General features: G+C 43.1%; 1 protein-coding gene across 2 annotated transcripts in view; it reads right to left on the bottom strand.

Moving 5' to 3' along the window:
* CCDC13 (coiled-coil domain containing 13) overlaps positions 1–18721 on the bottom strand; it is a 33882-nt gene that overhangs the window by 4203 nt on the left and 10958 nt on the right. For both annotated transcript variants that reach the window (XM_068673268.1, XM_068673269.1), the window contains exons 5-15: positions 18419–18508; positions 18025–18141; positions 16464–16568; positions 14707–14871; positions 13051–13227; positions 11264–11470; positions 10078–10214; positions 7797–7880; positions 6862–6990; positions 4317–4471; positions 254–365 (exon numbers count right to left, since the gene is read on the bottom strand). In XM_068673268.1, coding sequence (XP_068529369.1) covers positions 254–365; positions 4317–4471; positions 6862–6990; positions 7797–7880; positions 10078–10214; positions 11264–11470; positions 13051–13227; positions 14707–14871; positions 16464–16568; positions 18025–18141; positions 18419–18508 — 1478 coding nt within the window. The remainder of the gene's footprint in view (positions 1–253; positions 366–4316; positions 4472–6861; positions 6991–7796; positions 7881–10077; positions 10215–11263; positions 11471–13050; positions 13228–14706; positions 14872–16463; positions 16569–18024; positions 18142–18418; positions 18509–18721) is intronic.

The following is an 18721-nucleotide window of genomic DNA, read 5'->3' as shown; positions in this document are numbered from 1 at the left end:
GCCTTTCTTGCAAGTGTTTTGTGCTGCTCAACACTGGCTTAACATTTCTGGGTGTAATTTTTAGGAAAGTTATGTAAGAAGGACATAGACAAGAACAAACCAGAGGATCTGTGACTTGTACAATTTACTGCTTTTTATTTTCTGAGGAGCCAGTCCAGGTAACAGCACTGCTACGAGGACAACAATGAATCTGAATTATTGAGTTATCGAAAAAATGTGGCAGTAACACAGTGTGGAGGAAGGGAGAACGTACCTCGTGCTCAGCTCCTCGACCTGCGATTCCAGAGGCAGCCTGGAGAGCTGGGCTGCAGAGAGCTCCTTCCTATCACTCATGTTCAAGGTGAGTCTTGAGTGACTGGCTTGGCCTATAGATTTCATCACAAAATGGAGCTTTAGTAAAACAATCTTTTTCACGTGGTGAGACATCGAGTAAACCTCAGGAAATCTGCTCGGTTCTCTGGATATCCAAAAAGATGGTGTAAATATATAGGATATACATTTTACCTTAATCTCCTTTTAGCAAAAGTAAAACATGAGGTAGTAACGTGTATGTTTACCTGGACAGAAAACTAAAAAAAGACCATCCAAAATATTTAAGGGTCCCAAACAACAGGTGACAGAAGCAGTTAAAAAGTATGATTTTAACCTTTATCTCATTGTATTTCATTCAAGCTTATGACAACTGTTCCTTACTGAATGCCAGGTACATGTGTAGCACACACTAAAACAGATTTTTTTAAAGCACTTTTTGATCCTCAGCATACACGCTATGTAGGTTAAGCTCAGTAAAGCAATTAAATATGCCCTTCAAACCAAGACTGTAAATCAAGAGTGCTCTTCAGAATAAAGCTCTCTCAGAACATGCAGCATTGCTCCTGCCATTTCAAATGGACACAACGACTTCTTCCAGGGTTATACAGAAAGGGTTATAAGAAAATATCTCAAATTTTACTACTGGGCTTGGAGAGTCAACCCTGTGACTGCTCAAGGAATCCCTGTAACAGAAGAAGGCTCAGAGAGGACAGGCATGGATGATGTGCTCACGAAGATCAGAAAAGAACATAGGAAGCGACCACAGCTATCGTGAGAGAAGCTGAACTTATCTCAACACCAAGGGGACTGGAGGGTAGCCTTTGCTGTAGATAAACAGCTCTGTCAGTTGAGCAAATGTAAACGGCCTTCCCTAAAACAATCCACAGAAAGTACTGCCTCAGCCCAACACAGAATAAAAAAAAATCAACCAGCACACCAAACCCTGAAGAGAACAACGGGCTTGAGCTGGCTTCAACTCACGTATTTCTTCGTGGCAAGTGGGGGCACCCAGCATCCTGACACCCAGAGCAGTGACAGGAACCATGTTTGTGATTCAACTGCGCATTGCAGTCGCTATATGGTGCCAGTGTTGTGATTTCAGTACATTGCTGATGTATTTTTTCTAAATTCAAAGGCATCAGACATTTTTTCTAAATTAAAAACCCACATATCGCTAAATATCTTCAAGTAAATTTGCTAATAAAACATCAAATCCTCCTCATGTGGAATATATGAAAGAACCTGGTCAGAAAGAACTACAGTCTGACAAAACCACGTGGGGAGAAAGGTCATGTTGTATAACAAAGAAATGCTTTTGAACTCGATGTTGTGTTCCACAGGACTGAGGAAAACCTGCTTTTACTTACCCATTCTCCTCTGGGATTATTCTTTGCTAATTAGAAATTTGGATGAGACAGAAAAAAACAAACAAACAAAAAGCACAAATAATATTAAAACACAACTGTGTTGTTTCTAACTACTCAGCATCATTATCTACTTCCCTTGCACTGAGGAGACTAGAAACATTAGATTAGTAATTAGATCAGCTCTCTCCAATTTTGCACTTTCAGAAAGAAAAGAAAATATTATGTTAATTAGTGGCTTCTCTAGTCTCTATTTTATGTTCAAGCCTTTCATTCCTTCTTATTTCCTCAACTATCTGGCATGAAAGCATTTAGATAACCTACACGCTCTGCTGAAGGGATGTATTACAGATTTCTAGACTTGTTTCTTGTACAAACTCCAGAGAATTTTGGCACATTACAAGGGGCTGGGCTCTCTTCAAACAACTGCAGTGAAAGAGCCTGTTACCTACTCATCTTACAGCCTCTCAGAGGATTTCTTCTTGCTAGTCTTCTTGCCAATCCTTTTCTACATTTGCTTTTAGTCCTCAAGCAGACAAGGCTAATGAACTAAGTATTTAGTTAGAAGGAACCTGTCGCGGTGATAGGAACAATTTGCTTCCTCCAGCTAGGAAATGCCAGTCTCTCAGAGGTGAGTTACCAAACTGTTACAACAATTTGATCCAAATGGCTCGGAACCTGACAAGTTCATCACTACATCAATTTGAGGTTGCGAGGGAAATCTAAGCTGGGCACATGCAGGATAACAGAATAGCACATCAAAGCTTTGCACTACCAGGTTGTATAAAAGATTAAGCTCAAAATACCAGCTAAATTCTCCTCTAGGAGACAGCACCAAAATGCCCCTGTACTATTTAAGGCAGGGAGTCAGAGGAAAAAGCTTGTGATTGATAGCTGTATTCTCCAAACTCCCACCTGCCTACTACCTCTCCCTGAGTACATCCTGATTTCTTCCTCAGAAGAAACGAGCTGAGAGCTCCAAAGTGCCTTACATCTAAACCCTACTGGGAATCCTAAGTGATATCACCCAATACCACTTCTGCAAGGCCCAGCACTGCCCTTCTATCGGGTTCAATGTCCCATATCCTAAAGCCCACAGGCTTGAGCTCTTGGCTTCTGAGCACTCTTCTAACACCGTGCTTGTCACTGAACTGCAACTCTCTGTTTTGTGGGGCGAGTCTCTGCGAGGATCAAAGTTTTTCTGCAGTGCCTTTTCTGTGTCAGGCTCTCAGCTAATACAGGTAAGGCAGCACTAAAAATCAGTGGTTTCAGAAAAAGAAATAAGTCAGTGCTGGCTGGGGCCCTTGTCAAGGACACAAAAGTTCAGAATTGATGGATATTTTATGGAAAGAAGTAGGTTTTGAGCAATCTTTCAGTATCCCTGCAGGACAAAGCTCCTCTGCATCCTGTTCCTGCATACCTGGTTCTCTGTATTCCAGATGGGTGAATGGCAGTGCTTCACCTGAGGTCCTGAGCAGCTTAAACTGGGGAATTTAGCCCTCCTGTGTGAATTGGGACCATAGTGAACAGCACCAGGCATTTTTTTGGCATCACTGTGCTGCTCCAGAGAGGCTTTATTGCCAACCACAGCACTGTGATGGGAGTTGCAAATGCAGTGCAGTTCGAGCAGCATTTCTTACCTCGCCTGAACTGCACCTAAGGAGAAACGACACTGGTGCACGTGGAAAGGGAGGTGACTGTTCATACAGGTGCTCAGTACAGAGCTGTAAGAAGCAGATGAGGTAGGATGGGTACACACAATAGGAAAAAGCCACACCACGCATCTGCTGCACTGTGGGGCTGTTGTCCTACAGCCAAAGATCATGTGTTCCTGCGTGGGGCAGGCCAAGAGCACGTACAAGCTCTGTTATGAGGCTTGTGACCTCTCCAGTCACCATAACTCACTCTGATGCCATCCCAGTATTTGCCAAATTAAAATGCTTATTACTACTGTTCATCTCCTGGCATTTAAATTCCTTTTACTTTATGAAAATGCGTATAAAAAGGGAAGCCACTGGAAAAGTTTCCTTAAGAATATGTACCATTTTATTGGTTTAGACACCTTACAGAATCAGAGTCCTTAAGTAATAAAAGAATCTGATCAGAGAAATAAAAATTTAACATCCATCATGACTTCTCCTCCTTTAACTATGCTAGAAAGGCTTTCATATTTATAGCAGGAGATTATCATGTTCACAGTGTAATAAATTACACCAGATCTAATTACTACATCACCAGCAATACTTTTTCATTGACACTGACAGGCCTTAAATTGGGATGCGTCCTTTAATTCTGCTCTTAACCTTCAGATGAATCTCTCAGGCAGAAGTGTAAAGGGAACACAGCATGGTCACAGCAGAGACACAGAACGGTGTCAAGTTCCTTCTGTAGACCATCATCCCGTGAAAACAACATAATGCAAAAGTCCTGGTCCCACTTAAATCTGTGTCAGAGCCCTCTTGAATTAAGTGGGGCCAGGATTTCACGCTCAGTATCAGCCCACTGCTCTGAGCAGGTCCAAATCCCTGTGTGTAACGTCAAGCACTCGTGTAGGATTGAGAGATGAGAGCCCAAATGTTGCTGCTATTAACCACCGGGGTGGGATGGGGGACATAGCTGTGGGTAAGAGCTCCACCTCACCTGTTTTGCCCCTCAGAGGAGGTTTCTGTGTACTTGTGTTCCTCCCAGGATCCATTTGTAGTTTTTCAAGCTGCTGCTCCAAAAGGACGCATCGCCGCCGCTCTTCCTGAAGCCTCTTCTCAACTTCCAAGACTTTATCACTGCTTTCCTCCACCCTGATATGCAAAAAAGGTGATTCAAGCTTATTTATGTCCTAAGTATAAAGGATCAGCCAGTCTTAAACACTGAATCCTACTCCGTAGCTCCCAGCAGAGGGAACAAGAAAAGTTTCCATGCATGCAAAGGCAGAAATCCCAGTGCAATTCTTCCAGATGACATCCTCTACATTTGCAAAACAGAATTAACTAATGAGTATAATTATAAATAATAGGTTGGCTAGTGGAGGTTGCCTAGATCCCTTAACTCTGCCTAAATTTCCCACTCAGATGAGCAGGCAAGCTGCAGATTGCTGAGGGGAGATCTTTTATTAGAGGAATACTAACTGCATCTTTTTAAACACTGGGAAGAATTTGGAAGGAAAATAGTTTATAAAAACATTGTCAAGCATTTAGCTGTTCTGCGTCAGTTATCTGCGACGTTGCTTTTAATAAACTTGGCCGTTAGACACTACCGTGGAAGGAAGCGAGTGGAAGAGATTCAATAAGGGAAGAGCAAACTACCTGCCTGTTCACCTCACGGGACACCTCAGAAAATCAACTACAAAAGTTTGATGTGCACCCACAGATGTATTCAGGGAGTAGAGCCTGACACCAAATGATTTAGAGGAATTTAAAGCTAGGAGGAATCTTGAATTGACCGACACACTGTATTGGACAATGCAAACACAAAAAAAATCCTCCCTGGCCCTATGGGTGATAGCTGATTACTCCCTGAATCAAGAGATTTGATTAGTCTTATTCCCCTCCTAGCTGCCAGAACTAAAAAAAAATATTACAGCTATAATAAAATTATATCACTGTCTTAAAAGTCTAGCTACAGGCAAGGCTCCAACCTCCTGTGGCAGTGAATTAGCAGGCGGGTGACATGCTATGTGAAATTATATTTCTCCTCAGTGGTTCTGAATTCATTAAACTTTCGTTTGACCAGGTGTTCCCCTAGCACCCGCGTTAGACAAACAGTGGAGGAAAAATGACAGGACTCGTTTTTTATGAAATCTTCTGCCAATATGTGCAGCAAACTGAAATCTTGCTCTAGCTCTTTCCCTTCCTCAAGGAGGGCCTGATCCTACAATCAGTCTACAAGCGAGTGTCTTCTGACAGCATCTTCTGCTCTGCGGTGAGTGGCTGTGAAACACGGTCGTAAATTCTGGCAGCTGCTGTAGGAAAATGCTACTCTCATAACCATTCTCAGAGCTCTTCTCTTGGCTTAAGCAGTATGTATGTTCCTTGAGGTTTGTTGACCTGGACTCCTACAGGGGCAAGGAAGGGGAGGAACGCCTCACTTTTTTTTAACATATATTCATGTTGAAATGTGAGTGGATGCTACATTATCCTGAGGTCTTCCAAGAATTATTGCACACAATCTCATAAAATGTACTTTACCTGCAGGAGCTCTTGATAAATGTGTGATAACCGTGGAGCTGCTGAATCATCACTCTGTGGCACATTTTACTAGGAACTGTGCATTTCATTAACTCTGCGTTCTTCATTAGCCCATATTCGCAACGGCCCCAGTTCAGAAATCACTCAGACCTCTGTCCTTACCTAATTGCACAGCTCTATTAGTCACTGGGCTTACAGACCTGAATAAAATGCACATTTCTAGGATTTAGCCCTTAAAAGCACAGGGGATGATACCTTTACCACAGTTTTAAAAAACACACTTTTCTGATTGTGATTAATTAAAAGTTAGATAAATGCGAGATGCATTGAGATAAAGCAATCAAGCAAATAGAACCTATTGTATTCAAATATACCCAGACAAAAATGTGTCTTCCTATAAGCTGGAATACAGATTTGGGAATCAAATCATGTTTAAAGCAAAGTGTCTAGCTAGGAAAAAGTCAGTAGCTGAAAGGTGTCTAAAGATAAAAGGCTTTGCTTTTTCTTCTCTCCCAAAACCTAGCTTGATTTTAACATTGTCTTAAATTGAATTGAATAACGGGAAAAAATGTCACCGTTATGCTTCAGTTAAACCAGAAGAAATTCATTTAAGAGAGGATACAGTGAAACTTAAAAGAATGTGAAAAGCTTCTGGAGCAGAAATCAGATTATAACTCTAATTGCAGTATTTAGTATTGGTGAATAAAATTGCTGCCTAAATAACACCACGCATACATAAATACACCAACTCCAGCTTTATCTGAGTGTAGCAAGCTTGAAGACGACTCAATTTTTTCTGCACTTTGTTCTAAAAGAATTTTAAAAAAATGAATCATGAAGTAGGCAGTGAAATTGAGCAGAATAATTTCAAACGCCCCTATTTAAGGCAAATTTCACAGTGGCAGAGTGCAGCATACCGGACTGCACGCTACAGACTCTCACACGTCTCAGCTGCTCCTTCATCACAGCATCCTACAAAGGGCACGGGCAGACTCAGGCACTACCTTTTCTGCAGCACAGTGACCAGTTCCAGGAGCCTGTCTCTTTCCACTTCAGCAGCCTGGCAGAGAGCCTTGTGCTCTGTGATCTGCGTCTGCAGCACTTTGAAATCCAGGCTGTCGGTGCCAGCAAGCCTAAAAGCAGCAGAAGCGCAAAGAGTCTGTTTCCCATTTCACGAATGAAAGAAATGAAACAAAGACAGCCTTTGAAAAAAACATATCAAAATACACTTCTGAAGCCCGAGCCAGAACACACAGCCAGGCTCACTGACTCCCCCCAGCATCACGCTTGATACTGCAACACACGGAATAAAAATATGTGGAAAAAAAGCCACTCTGAGTTTCACTAGAAAGGCCTTTCCCCTTGCAATGATGCTCTCCCTTCCCATCACCCTTGAAAACAAACTTCCCGCACTGAGCAGTTCACCAGCACCTGATTCTCCTCTCACTGCTCCTGCCAAAGAGAAGCCTGCACGTGGATTCTCCAAAGTGCTGCGCTAAGCTATTAAATTGCATGCTATTGATTTTCTTTAACTGAAAGGCTTCAGGCAGCATTAGTAAAATGGTTATTCTTCTGCTGAGTAGGTGATGAAAGGAAGGGGCAATTTTTCCACGTATCCCATTACTATGTACTTCATTTCTTCTACCTCTGCACGGAAATATTCAAGAATATTTCCATTAGAGCAAAAACCAGGAGAAATCCTGGTGGCTGGGGATGACAAAAGGGGAAAGGGGGATTTATGGGGCATAAAACTAGCAATCAATTAAAAAATTAAGACAGCAAGGAGCCACTGCAGCCTGTGCCAGAACCCTTTGACAGTATCATGTAGAGGGGATGGTAAAAGAAGTTGTTTGTTCCTGAAACAAGGCTGAGGGCTGCCAGCAGCTTGTGGAGCGTTGCAGGTTTCCTCTCTGGTTTGTGATGAAGTTTATATACGTACCTTCCAGGTGGGATGTTATTGCTGAGAAGGGGAGGCTGAGTGGCTGCCGACTCTACAAGCATATGGCCCATCTTGGACACTGTGCTACAAGGGAGAAAGCTCTGTTAAACTGAGATCTACAAAGGGCAGGTTCTCACACACACATACACAGCAGCTCACCTTGCTCTCCGTCCCCAAAACGCACTGCAAAACCACGTTGCGTGTCCCATGTACAAATATTAAAGCTCGGTTTTTGATCTCTGTGCTTCTGGAGGCACTTTGCTGGCCCTCCACACCAGCATTTGGAGCTGCGTGTCACAGCGTGTGGATGTGATGAGCAGGAACAGCTCTTGACCCTGCTTGGCTCAAGCTGAACACGCAAACAGCCACAGCAACAGCCAGCGCTGCTCTGTTTCCTCATGGGCACTGCCTCGGACCCTCACATAGAGCACTCTCATCAGACACCCCCTAGGATGTGAGCCAAGGAGAGGTTACTGGGTTTCTTTGATGGTGTTTGCGTATCGCTTGCTTTCCTAACCAACAGAACCCCTGTTCTGCAGCAAAGCGCAGACCTTTTCTTTCTAGATGTCTTTTAAAATATATATTTTATAGTTTTTTGAACTCTTCTGCTCTTAGGAAGATCTGTCAGACTGCTAACACTAGAGTACCACTTCCAGCCTGGATGAGTTTTATGCATCTGTGTGCTTGGGACATAAAATTCCAGTGTTTGTTTTCCAGTCTTGAATTCAGCTGCCCAAAGGCAATTCCCTTTTCCTTGCCTTTGTATTTCCTTGCCTTTAAGCTGCAGCTAACAGAGGATAAAGCCTTGATATTGTGGACCAGGCAGAGCTGCCTTCTAGGCTGCGACTGGTTAATCCATCCTAAAATCAAGTAAAGGTTGGTAATGACGGAAGAGGCCCAGTCTAAAAATGAGGATTTTTACTCTGACATCTCCAAGGGGCTTTAGCTCCTATTTATAGCATTTTTCATTTCATCTTTCCTGATAGGAAAAGATGATTCACTAAAGCAAAATGGAATAGAGGGTTCATCAGCATATTAAAGTTAATGGAATGAGTGAGCCCTGATGACCAAATTATTAACGGCTCTTGCAGTTTTCAAACTCTTTCACCGCCCATCTGACACATCAGACATTGTCAGGACAGAGCTATGTCAGTCACGAACACAAGAAATAATTTATGCATTGCATTTATGGGGTTCTACAAAGCCCATACCCAGCCTAGCTTTCCTTCTCACCCTCCTGCTTACTATCAGCAGACATTTGAAGTAATTGGTAAAAGGAAAAAAAAGTGGATAAAATATAGATTGGCACAAGAGCACAACGTCTGTGGAGTTGGAAGAGGGAGAGTAAAGTCAACCACTCTGCCAAGAAAACTTGCAGATAAGTTCTAACCCTCATTCCAAAACACTCCAAAGAACATTTCCTACATTTTGTAGTAATGTTCTACTCAGACTTAGGGATACATCTGACAATTTTCAGGCCAATCTCAGTGTCTAAAATAACATGGTAGGCTAGTTAAAATTCCATAGGAGAAATTAGTTGGAGCTTTAACTTGGTAAAAGAATTAAAAGAATTTCCTCCTTCCTCAGAAGGCCAGTCTCAACTCCTCATTGTCAATTTGACCACAAACTCGTTAGCACCAAACCCTGTGTTTTAACAGGATGGGATACAACTTGTTCTGGTGCAAGTTATGGTCCCTTCATACAGCCGGAATGAGACAGAGTTACATAAGTGTGAACAAAAATCAGATATAATTATATTAATATGACTATAATGTACATGGTCCTCAATAAGGCTTCAAAAAGGATGTTTGTTAAGAGCAAACAGCGTGGTGTGCTTTCAACATTTCTGCAAGGAAATCTTACTCAAAGCTTCTTTATTGATTTAAATAATGCACCGGTGATTTACTGCTTTCCTAAAATGGGGCTATGTATTAATTTGCCACCCTGCTTTCAGGAGGCTGCTCGTTAGAAACCCTGTTTCTCATAAGAGAGGAGAAACACAGGCACTTAAGTTAACCACATAAACATTATCCGAGCCGGAGAAAGAGAATTAGCTGCACTATCATCATGCCAAATGTAGTAATGTCTGCAAGTCTGTGTATCTTTCTCCGCTCCAGGACAAAAGTCCAAGAGACAATGTGATTAGAAATTCCCATATACTGTAAACAGCCCACCACAGCCGCTGGCACACAGCACTTGTGGTTTGATGCAGTTGTCTGGGAAAACCGTGCTTCTGAATAACTCCCAGCAACCTAAAACATTGACTTGAGGCTCTTCTTACCGAGCAGATTCAGTCCTTCCAGCCTGGTCACCACCTGATGCCAGAGGCTTAAGCAGAGTAAAACGTGGATCTTCTGATTGCTCGGAGGGTGCTATAACAGCAGCTCCTGGATTGTCTCCTTGCTGGGCAGATTTCTTCTGTTAATGGTGGAGAAGTTCATAAAACCAATTACACAGCTCGAAGGAAAAGAGCTGCACTAATGCCTGATCAGCAGATTATGGTTATTGCTACAAGCATGCCACAACTTTTGATTTACAGGACCTGCTACGAAACTTTTCTTTAGTTTCTTACCACTGCAGAAGAGAAACAAAGCAAAAGTCAGTAAAAGTGCTGTTTTGTGGGAAATGATGGGGTATACACGGTGTCACTACAGAACCTACAGTACCACTGCCAGCATTGGTTAACCCAAGCTTCATCTTGGACCCAATGCTCTAGCCCCTGTTTCTGAGGTATCTGACAGATTCACAGCCTCACCATTGTGAGGGTTTTTTATCTTTAGGAACTGGATGTCTAAATACTCTTAACAAAACCTGAATGTAAGGTATCAGATCACACGAGAAGCCTTTGATGGTTTAGTGGACTGCCCCTCAATTCCTGTGCCATCTGTACACCTTGCACTGTTACTTTTTTACACTAGACCATAAAAGTTGAAGACATTCTTAACATGCTAATCCCTATGGAGCCAACCTTCCTGATTCCTTCATCCGTACAACGGATTTTCCACATGGCTGAGACTCATCAGACTCCTGTGACTACCATGGAGATCTGAGGAAGTTTTTAGAGTGGCTCGCAGTGGGAGATGAGAATAACTCACTAGGGAGTCCCATCACTCCATGAGGGGATGTAGCTGGGCTCCACAGCAGCCTGCTGATGCTGCCTCACCTATGTTTGCCTGCTTGCTTCCTTCAGCAGCCAAGGATGGTCAGTCACCATTGCAGCCCTACACCTGCTGTCAGGCTGATGTCACTAATATTTCTATATTTTTCTGCTGCTTAAACAGTTTGAAGAAAGAATATGTATAAACAGAAAAGAAAATTAGTTACAAGAGAGGACAGAAGAGACTGTCAGTAGGGCAGGTGTTAGTGGCTTCAGCTAGCAACCATCTTGGACAATACTGGAGAAGGAAGTGGAAGAACAGATCTAAAATCATTACAAGTGTGCTCCTCTAGTTCATTTCTCTGACTACCTGGAGTGTGAGTTGCCCAATCTCCTCTTCCAGCTCTTTAACTTTTGCCTCTCGCTCAGCCACCAGCTGTCTGAGCTGCTCTATAAGGCAGTTTTGCTTCTGAGCCTCGTTGTTCAAGTGCTGCCCTAGCACCTGCTGGGACTCCTTGTTCTTCTCATCCTGCTGGCTCAGGTGCTTTAAGATCTCCTGCATTTGCTTCAGCTGACTCTGATAAAATAGAAATAATGAGTGAGATATTCACTTTTGTACACAATTATTAAGACTCCCTGTCTTTTACACCCTACAACACATTTAGGAGCGTGAGGGCAAGCCACTGCCCTGGCAAACTCATTCCCTGGTGTAAGCAAACTGATGTCACTAGCACTACTCCAAGAATTTGGTCCACTATGCTTTAAGCATGAACTCAGCTTGCCTTCCTCTCAGCAGCTATCACTTCAAAGAATGGCCCAGCACATCTACTTATTAACACTGAGACATGTTCTGCTGGGTAAGGGCCATCTGCCCTCACTGGTCCTATAAAGACTTTAGGGACTGGATGGCTCAAGTTGAAAAGATTCTGAGAGGTTCAGTTTGCTGGGAGCTTTGCTACTGAGTGTAGCAGAAAAACAAGCAAGAATGGCTGGCTTTTGACAAAGAAATAGACTTTTTCCATAATCTAAATAAAAGAGATTTCAACCTGTTTTTTGTGACATTCGATTATGATCAGACTGTGTGATGGTGACATTAAAAGAGGAGGGTAGTGTGAGAAAACAGCTATGAGGCTAGGCTGTTTTGCTGGTGGGGTTTGGAGTTTTTCACACTCTGACAAATCTAATATTGTTGGACAGTTTATTCTGTCAGGCGAACAGACTGCAAGCAAGGTACTTCTTTGATGTGATAGATCAAAATTTAACCGCTCCTTCCAAACAAAAATTTTGTCTTTCTGTAATACTTTTAGTGAGAGTGCTCAAACTTAGCAGAAGTGCCAGCTCTTATTGGGCTCCTCTGTAATCAGCCTAATCTGCTGGTCAGTGCCCATATTCCCCTCATGGCTGCCTGGGGTGCAGAAAGGTGAATGCCAGCTTAGTCATTAGCCTCTGATGGCTAAAAGCTCTGTACAGAAGCAAGGATAACTGCTTTTAAACTTGTGAGAAGCTGGATTAGGACTTCTACTAGGAAGTGGTGTATTTTCTCATTTTTTTTCTCATTATTGTAACTGGGGAAAACCAAAGCAATCCCACAAGAGCATGACAGAGGGCAATTATTTCAGCATAACTGTGTCTTGAGGCCCCAGCAGTACTCCCAGTTTTGAAGGCCCCAAGTCCTCTCAGCTCCAGCTACTGCAAATAGATGTGCACATGGTGTAGTACTCACAGTTCAGGTCTTACGTGTTTTGGGCTCTGTAACACAACAAATTAAAGTGCAAGACTGCAGGCATTCTCAGAGAAAAATAAATAAATTACTATCAGGGCTGAAAGCAGAACAGAGAATCCAGTCCAGCATTCAGAGTCAGGAATTAAGCCCTTCCTCTACCTAACACATTTCTATTTCTATCCTTCTGCAAAACGTTTCTTCCAACACTGGACTCCAAGTGTCACCCCTAGTGCTGTCCTGCAGCCGTTGTGTGAGCTGCTCCAAAGTGCACAAGGGCTTTAGCTAACTCTGAAACCTCTGGCTGTCGCAGTTTGATTCATCAGGCCCCTGTATAAGGTTCTCTGTGTCACCGTGTCATTAAATGACATCATGTTTCACCACTCAGAGAAAGAGGGCTGATTGCAAGGGCTGGGACCAACAGTAATGGGCAGTACCAGTAAAGCATCTATGAGCTCATCATCGTGTTTTCCTTTCTCCAGCAGGGTTGCAATCTGTCCCTTCAGGGTTTTCACTTCGCTGCACAGCACTTTGTTCCTGGCTTTTGATGCGTCGAGTTTTTTCTTCACTTCCTCGTGATTTTTTTGGAGAGCATCGTGTTCCCCAGTGAGTTTCTGCAGATGCAAACACATCGTAGGAAATGACAGTTACAGCCTGGATGCTTCGGTGAGCTAAAGGAACCACACATTGTCCAGCACAATCAAAAATATGGCACTGGTGCATCATATCATCCCTAACTAAGCAGAAAGTATAAATAGCACTACTCACTGTTTGCTTGCCACTATCAAAAAAGGTCTGTCTGACCAGAAATAGAAGGGAACTGGGTTGGTTTAGTACGTGCCAGGAAGCGTATGATAATTCTGTCCTAAAACATAATTCTTTATGCTCCTGATCGTTCATTTGTCTCACCATATTCCCATGGGGAAACTGTTTTACTCCCAGATACAGGATGATGCTGCCACACCGCCTACTAGAAGCTCTGTGTGGCACATGCTGTCTCCTGAGCCATGCTTTCACCTAGATGGAAGTGGCCAGGGAGTGTGCTGGCAGTCATGTAGCCATGGACAAGTGCAAGGGAAATTTTGGAGTGGAGCCTGAAACACAAGGGGAGAGTGGAGCCATGCAGATTACAGTTACCGAGGGAAATCTTCCCAGTGCTGCGTGCCTGTGGCCATAAATCTCTTCCCTTCTCACAGCCAAGAGTGAAAGGTGTGCATTACCCCACTGCTCACTCTATTGCACGGTCAAATTGTGGGGAGAAAAGCAGCAGCTAATTAAGCTCTGGAGCAGTGCCAGGTGGCCTTTACAGAAGAGAATCTGGGAAAAGAGCTCAGGGAAACGTGCTTTGCTAGCCTGTTTGTACAGCTGACACCCCCTGCTGCACCCCCCGTGGTTCTTGTGGACACAGACCTATGGATCCTTTACGCCTCAGGGTTTACTGCATGCCATGAGCCATAGCCCCTTTCAAGCCCTAAACATGACTATTGTTGTAGCAACTCAATACAATAGATGGAGAGTAAGGCCCACGTTCAAACTGCCTCTTGGAAAGAGTCCAGTGCATTTCTGAACTTTACTCTGCTCAAATGTAGGAGCCCATAGCTGTAAAGATATACGAGGTGTGAGGGGGATGCTTGTATTTAACACTGCGTGGAGAATGCACACCTGGCCACGGGGAGAGGGGGATGCTCCAGAGGTTGGATGCAGCTAAGGCAGGGCTTCTGTCTACATGTGACTTCAGCACGAAGCCAGCACCAGCTGCACTGCAACCTGTGGCCTCTCTCCCTCTTTCTTACATCAAACACCACGCCCAGTTGTCAGGTGGCCGTGTTTCAGGCCAAGTGGATGCATCTGACGTGTGAATCACAAAGCAAGGGGGTGTATCATGTACTGCAAAGATATGCCTTGACATACAATACAGAAAACCAGCGTAGAAGCCTCTTGCACAGCCTGTGAAGTGTGGCATGACTTCTTCGAGGAGACCGAGTGGGTTTCCAAAGTGGTCTTCAAGTAGGGCATGTAACATACACCCTGAAAGTAAGGCAAGTTCTTACTCACTATGTACCCAAGTAGGACCCTGTCAGCTCACATTTTACCTCCAAGGCTTCTTTCTTTTCTTTTTCCAAGCTGCGAATCTTCAGCAAGTTCTTCTCTTGGGCTGACAACTTCCTGGGATCAGCCAGTGCCAGCAGTTCCTCATCCATTTCACTCAGTGATGTTCTGCTCTTGGTTTGACCCAGCTGATTCTCCAGCTCTCGAACCTAGGGCACAACACAGTGGTCCAGTACGAAAGAGCACATAACCAGAGCTCAGAGCTCACTTCTTGGCATTATCATGGTTACACAGCGCAGTGAATCTGTTTTTTTTCTTTTCACATTTATATTTGTTAGGTGCTAACAAACATGCAGATGCTTAGGGCATCTGTGCAGGGAGGAGATATGACCACAAGACCTACAGGAGATAAAGGACACAAGGGAGTTCTGTGCCTTATCAAAGCCACATGTGAAAGCAAGGCAGAGACCCCAAAGCATCCTGAATGCCACTAAATATGTACGTGGCCAACAGAGTAATGTTAGATCTCCTCTACAAGGGCAGACACCCACTTACCCATATAAATTTAAGCATCTCAGTCTTCAGCAGAACCATCATCCAGCATGGCCACATCTAAGGCACAGTTGAGCAGCCTGAACACAGGTATCTGGCAATGTTTTAGATGCCCTGGGGTTCTGGAGACACATGGCACAGGATCTACAGGACATCCCTACTCCTTCAGAGCAATGACCAAAGGTCAAAGGAACACCCCACGGCATCTCAGCTGGCATTAGACACCAGTGTTTGGGCAACCGAACTCAGTTGCTGCATATCAGCTTCACTACAGATTTATTTTACAGTCAGGAGAAGGAAGCAGGATCACTTTGGATCCAGTGACTGTATTTACTGTATCACCACTGACTACAAAAGGGGCCTGTGGAGACTGGCTCCGAAATTTGTACAGTAGAGTACAGTAACAATATGCACAGCCTTCAGCTGAATCAAAGGAAAATGTAATTTTGTAAATCAAAGGAAAATGTAACTTGCCCATGGGAAAACAGAGATTAACAACTTCAGTCAGTGCAAAAATCACACTTCATTGGCATATAATTCAACACCAGAAAAATAGGAGGACTGTGTATCAAATTACCTGAGAAAAGTTTTATGTGAGTCAGACAAACTGCCTCCCTGTCCTGAGCTGACATTTCAGCTAAACTGTGCCCTTCAGAAGATACAGGAGTTAAAGATTTTACTTAAGTTCCCGGGGGAACAACTCGAACATCTTATCTGGCCTCAATTCTTCCCATCTGACTTTAGGCACCGAACAAAGGTGTCTAAGTCAGAGCACAGAGACTGACAGGGCTCCTTCTGTACACAGTGGAGAGAGGCACCTTCAGAACATCCTGGGATTTTAACTAGGCTGCCACAGCTCTCCAGAGTCACTGAACTCTCTCCTCTGACACAGATGCTAAAGATCCACAGCTTAAATATGGAGGCTTGCATGTTTGCAATAGACTAATTAGCAGGGATTCTGAAAGACTCTGCACACATCATTACATGTTTAAAATCTAACACACCGTACCCACGCACACACAAGCACTAAAGAACAGTCCAAAAGTTACCCTAAAGCTTTTTATTCCAACGGTTGCCTTCTTCAACACAGAAAATGTATTTGGCTGTGTATTTGTAGTAAACTTTTTGTCCTGGGACATATCATCATCAGGTTTCGATGTTAAGAATTACTTAATGAAGAACCAACAATTTATCTCAAACATCCCACTTGGAGCTTACTAGGCAGGCCCTGTGCAGGGTCTCAACTCACCTTGCTTTGGAGAACAAGAATTTGCTGGGCTCGCCCACGCCAGCTGCCAGAATTGGTCAAGAGACTCTGAATATTCACATCTTCACCAACTTCATTTGCTAAAAGCTGTGAAGAAAGGATTAGGATCAGCAATAAGCCTAGGCTGAAATATCTGTGGAGGGGAGGGGAGGAAAAACTGTTCTCTCTAGCAGTAAGCCCAAACCACTGTATCTATACACAGTAGGCTGTGTATAGATAAAACCTGTGTCTGATATCCAGGATCCCGTGTGATGTAAGCTATTTGGGACCATTATCACAACACAAAGTGTTGCTGCTTAGGAGGGGTTTGGCTAACATGCATGATTTCATTTGTTAAGGTGGATATTTTGGTATTTTAATGTTTCGGTATTAGTCTTTAGCTTTTTTTTTTTTTTTTTAAAAGGTGAGTCTATATTTTGCTGCCTGCCTACCAAGTCTGTCAAATTGTACCATCTAGCTGCACAGTTGTGTGTTGTGACCTGTACCGCCTTCTCCTGACACCTGATAATATGGTTAACATAACCAAAACCACTTTATTAGGCAAATGGCCATAATATGTAAGCAGCCCGATCACAAATCGGTCCCCTTCTACCTCCCCCTTTTATAACTAGTTATAACTACCCTCTGGCCAGTCCTTATTCTACTAAGGATCCCTAAAAGAACCCGCCTGGCCCCATAGCATCAGACAACAGGTGTCAGGCTGTGCTACCTCTGGAAGAGGATTTCAAATTCATCACCACGGTTTCCCACACGTTGCTAACAGTTTTCAATACCTGCATTTACTCCGTACTACATATAACCAGAACTGAGCGGGAGCAGAGCAGAGATGCTGTCTGAATACACACCCTTGCAATCAGGCACTAAGCCAACTTCTCTCTTGCACAATTCTGAAGCAGCCACATTAACGAGAGCTAAAGTTAGTATGACGAGTGTTTAAATTATTTATAAAAAGGTCAGCAGAGTTCTATTTTTAGAAGCATATTCTCTACTCTGATCTGCATTGCAGGTCTCTTATGCAAAGTAATGAAACCAAAGGAAGCAGAGCACAGAGGAATGCATTAAAACCCATCGTGAAGCAAGCTGGAAAAAGTTACTCTGGACGTCACTCCACCACACTGTTTAAACCTGCTTTGGTTCAAGTGTGGTTTTTAATCTCAGTAACTTCATGGGACTGAGGCCTACATTAAAACGTAATTACTTAATTCAGTGTTTTGGAAAAGAGGAATGGGCTGTATGTTTCAAGTCAGTCAAAATCTATTTTGCTGAACTGGGACTTTCAAACCTTAAAGGATCTGTACCCATCATAGCAGCAGAAATAATGGGAATGGTTATCCAGTTACAGGGCAGAGCATGAAATCATCGTGTGCCCATGCATGTATCTTTCCAGTTCAACAACTATACCCGTGGTTTTGGTACCTCCTTACAGTTGACTGGAATCATGGAGGCTAACGAAAGCTTAGAGGAAAAGAAGCCTCCTCCTGATGTCACAAGAGTACACCTCTTGAACAGGATTCCAGCCACAGGCTGCATCCCAGAACAGTACCTTTTGCATCATCTTCAGTTCCTGCTTTGCAGACTGGACTTGGTTCCGATACTCCATCACTTTGAAGTTGGCCGTGGTTAATTTTTCTTGCAATGCTTTCACCTCTGCACTCTCAGCCTTTGAGAAGAAGAATGGATGTGGTAAGAATAGAATCCTCAGTGAAAATTTGAAGTTATTAAGATGCACATATCCATCAGGATCACAGTATCTTTTTTTCCAGACCCATTCCCTAATTTGTGGGGTATAGAGGAGGTGAAAACAGAGCAATTTGGTCACAAAACTAGAAATGGGGAGAAATCCTTGCCATAAAGAAAGGAATGCACAATAGGAAAGAACTACATGTAAGTATTAGTTCCATTAATTCTGATTTCCTCTCTGTGATTACAATTCATACCAAATTTCCTTCTGTCTTCTTCAGAGTTGACTGCTTGATTCCTGCATCATCACCACCAAGGGAATGTATTTTTTCCACAGCTGTCTGTAGCTGGAAAAAAAATGCACTGTTATAGAATGGATACAGTGAAGAACACACCTGCATGGAAGACTAATTAGAAAAAAATACAGTGGTAGTTTTAATGGACTTGAATGTTTATTTACTCTATGAAAAAAAAAAAAAAAAAAAGAGAGACTTCATTTCCCCTTATTTTTTATAAGGAATCAGGAAAAAAGCCTTTTTCTGAAATGCCTCCCAAAGAAG

The sequence above is a fragment of the Anas acuta genome, chromosome 2 (genome assembly GCF_963932015.1).
Source record: "Anas acuta chromosome 2, bAnaAcu1.1, whole genome shotgun sequence".
Taxonomy (NCBI): Eukaryota; Metazoa; Chordata; class Aves; order Anseriformes; family Anatidae; genus Anas; species Anas acuta.
This window is presented reverse-complemented; position numbering and strand designations above follow the sequence as displayed.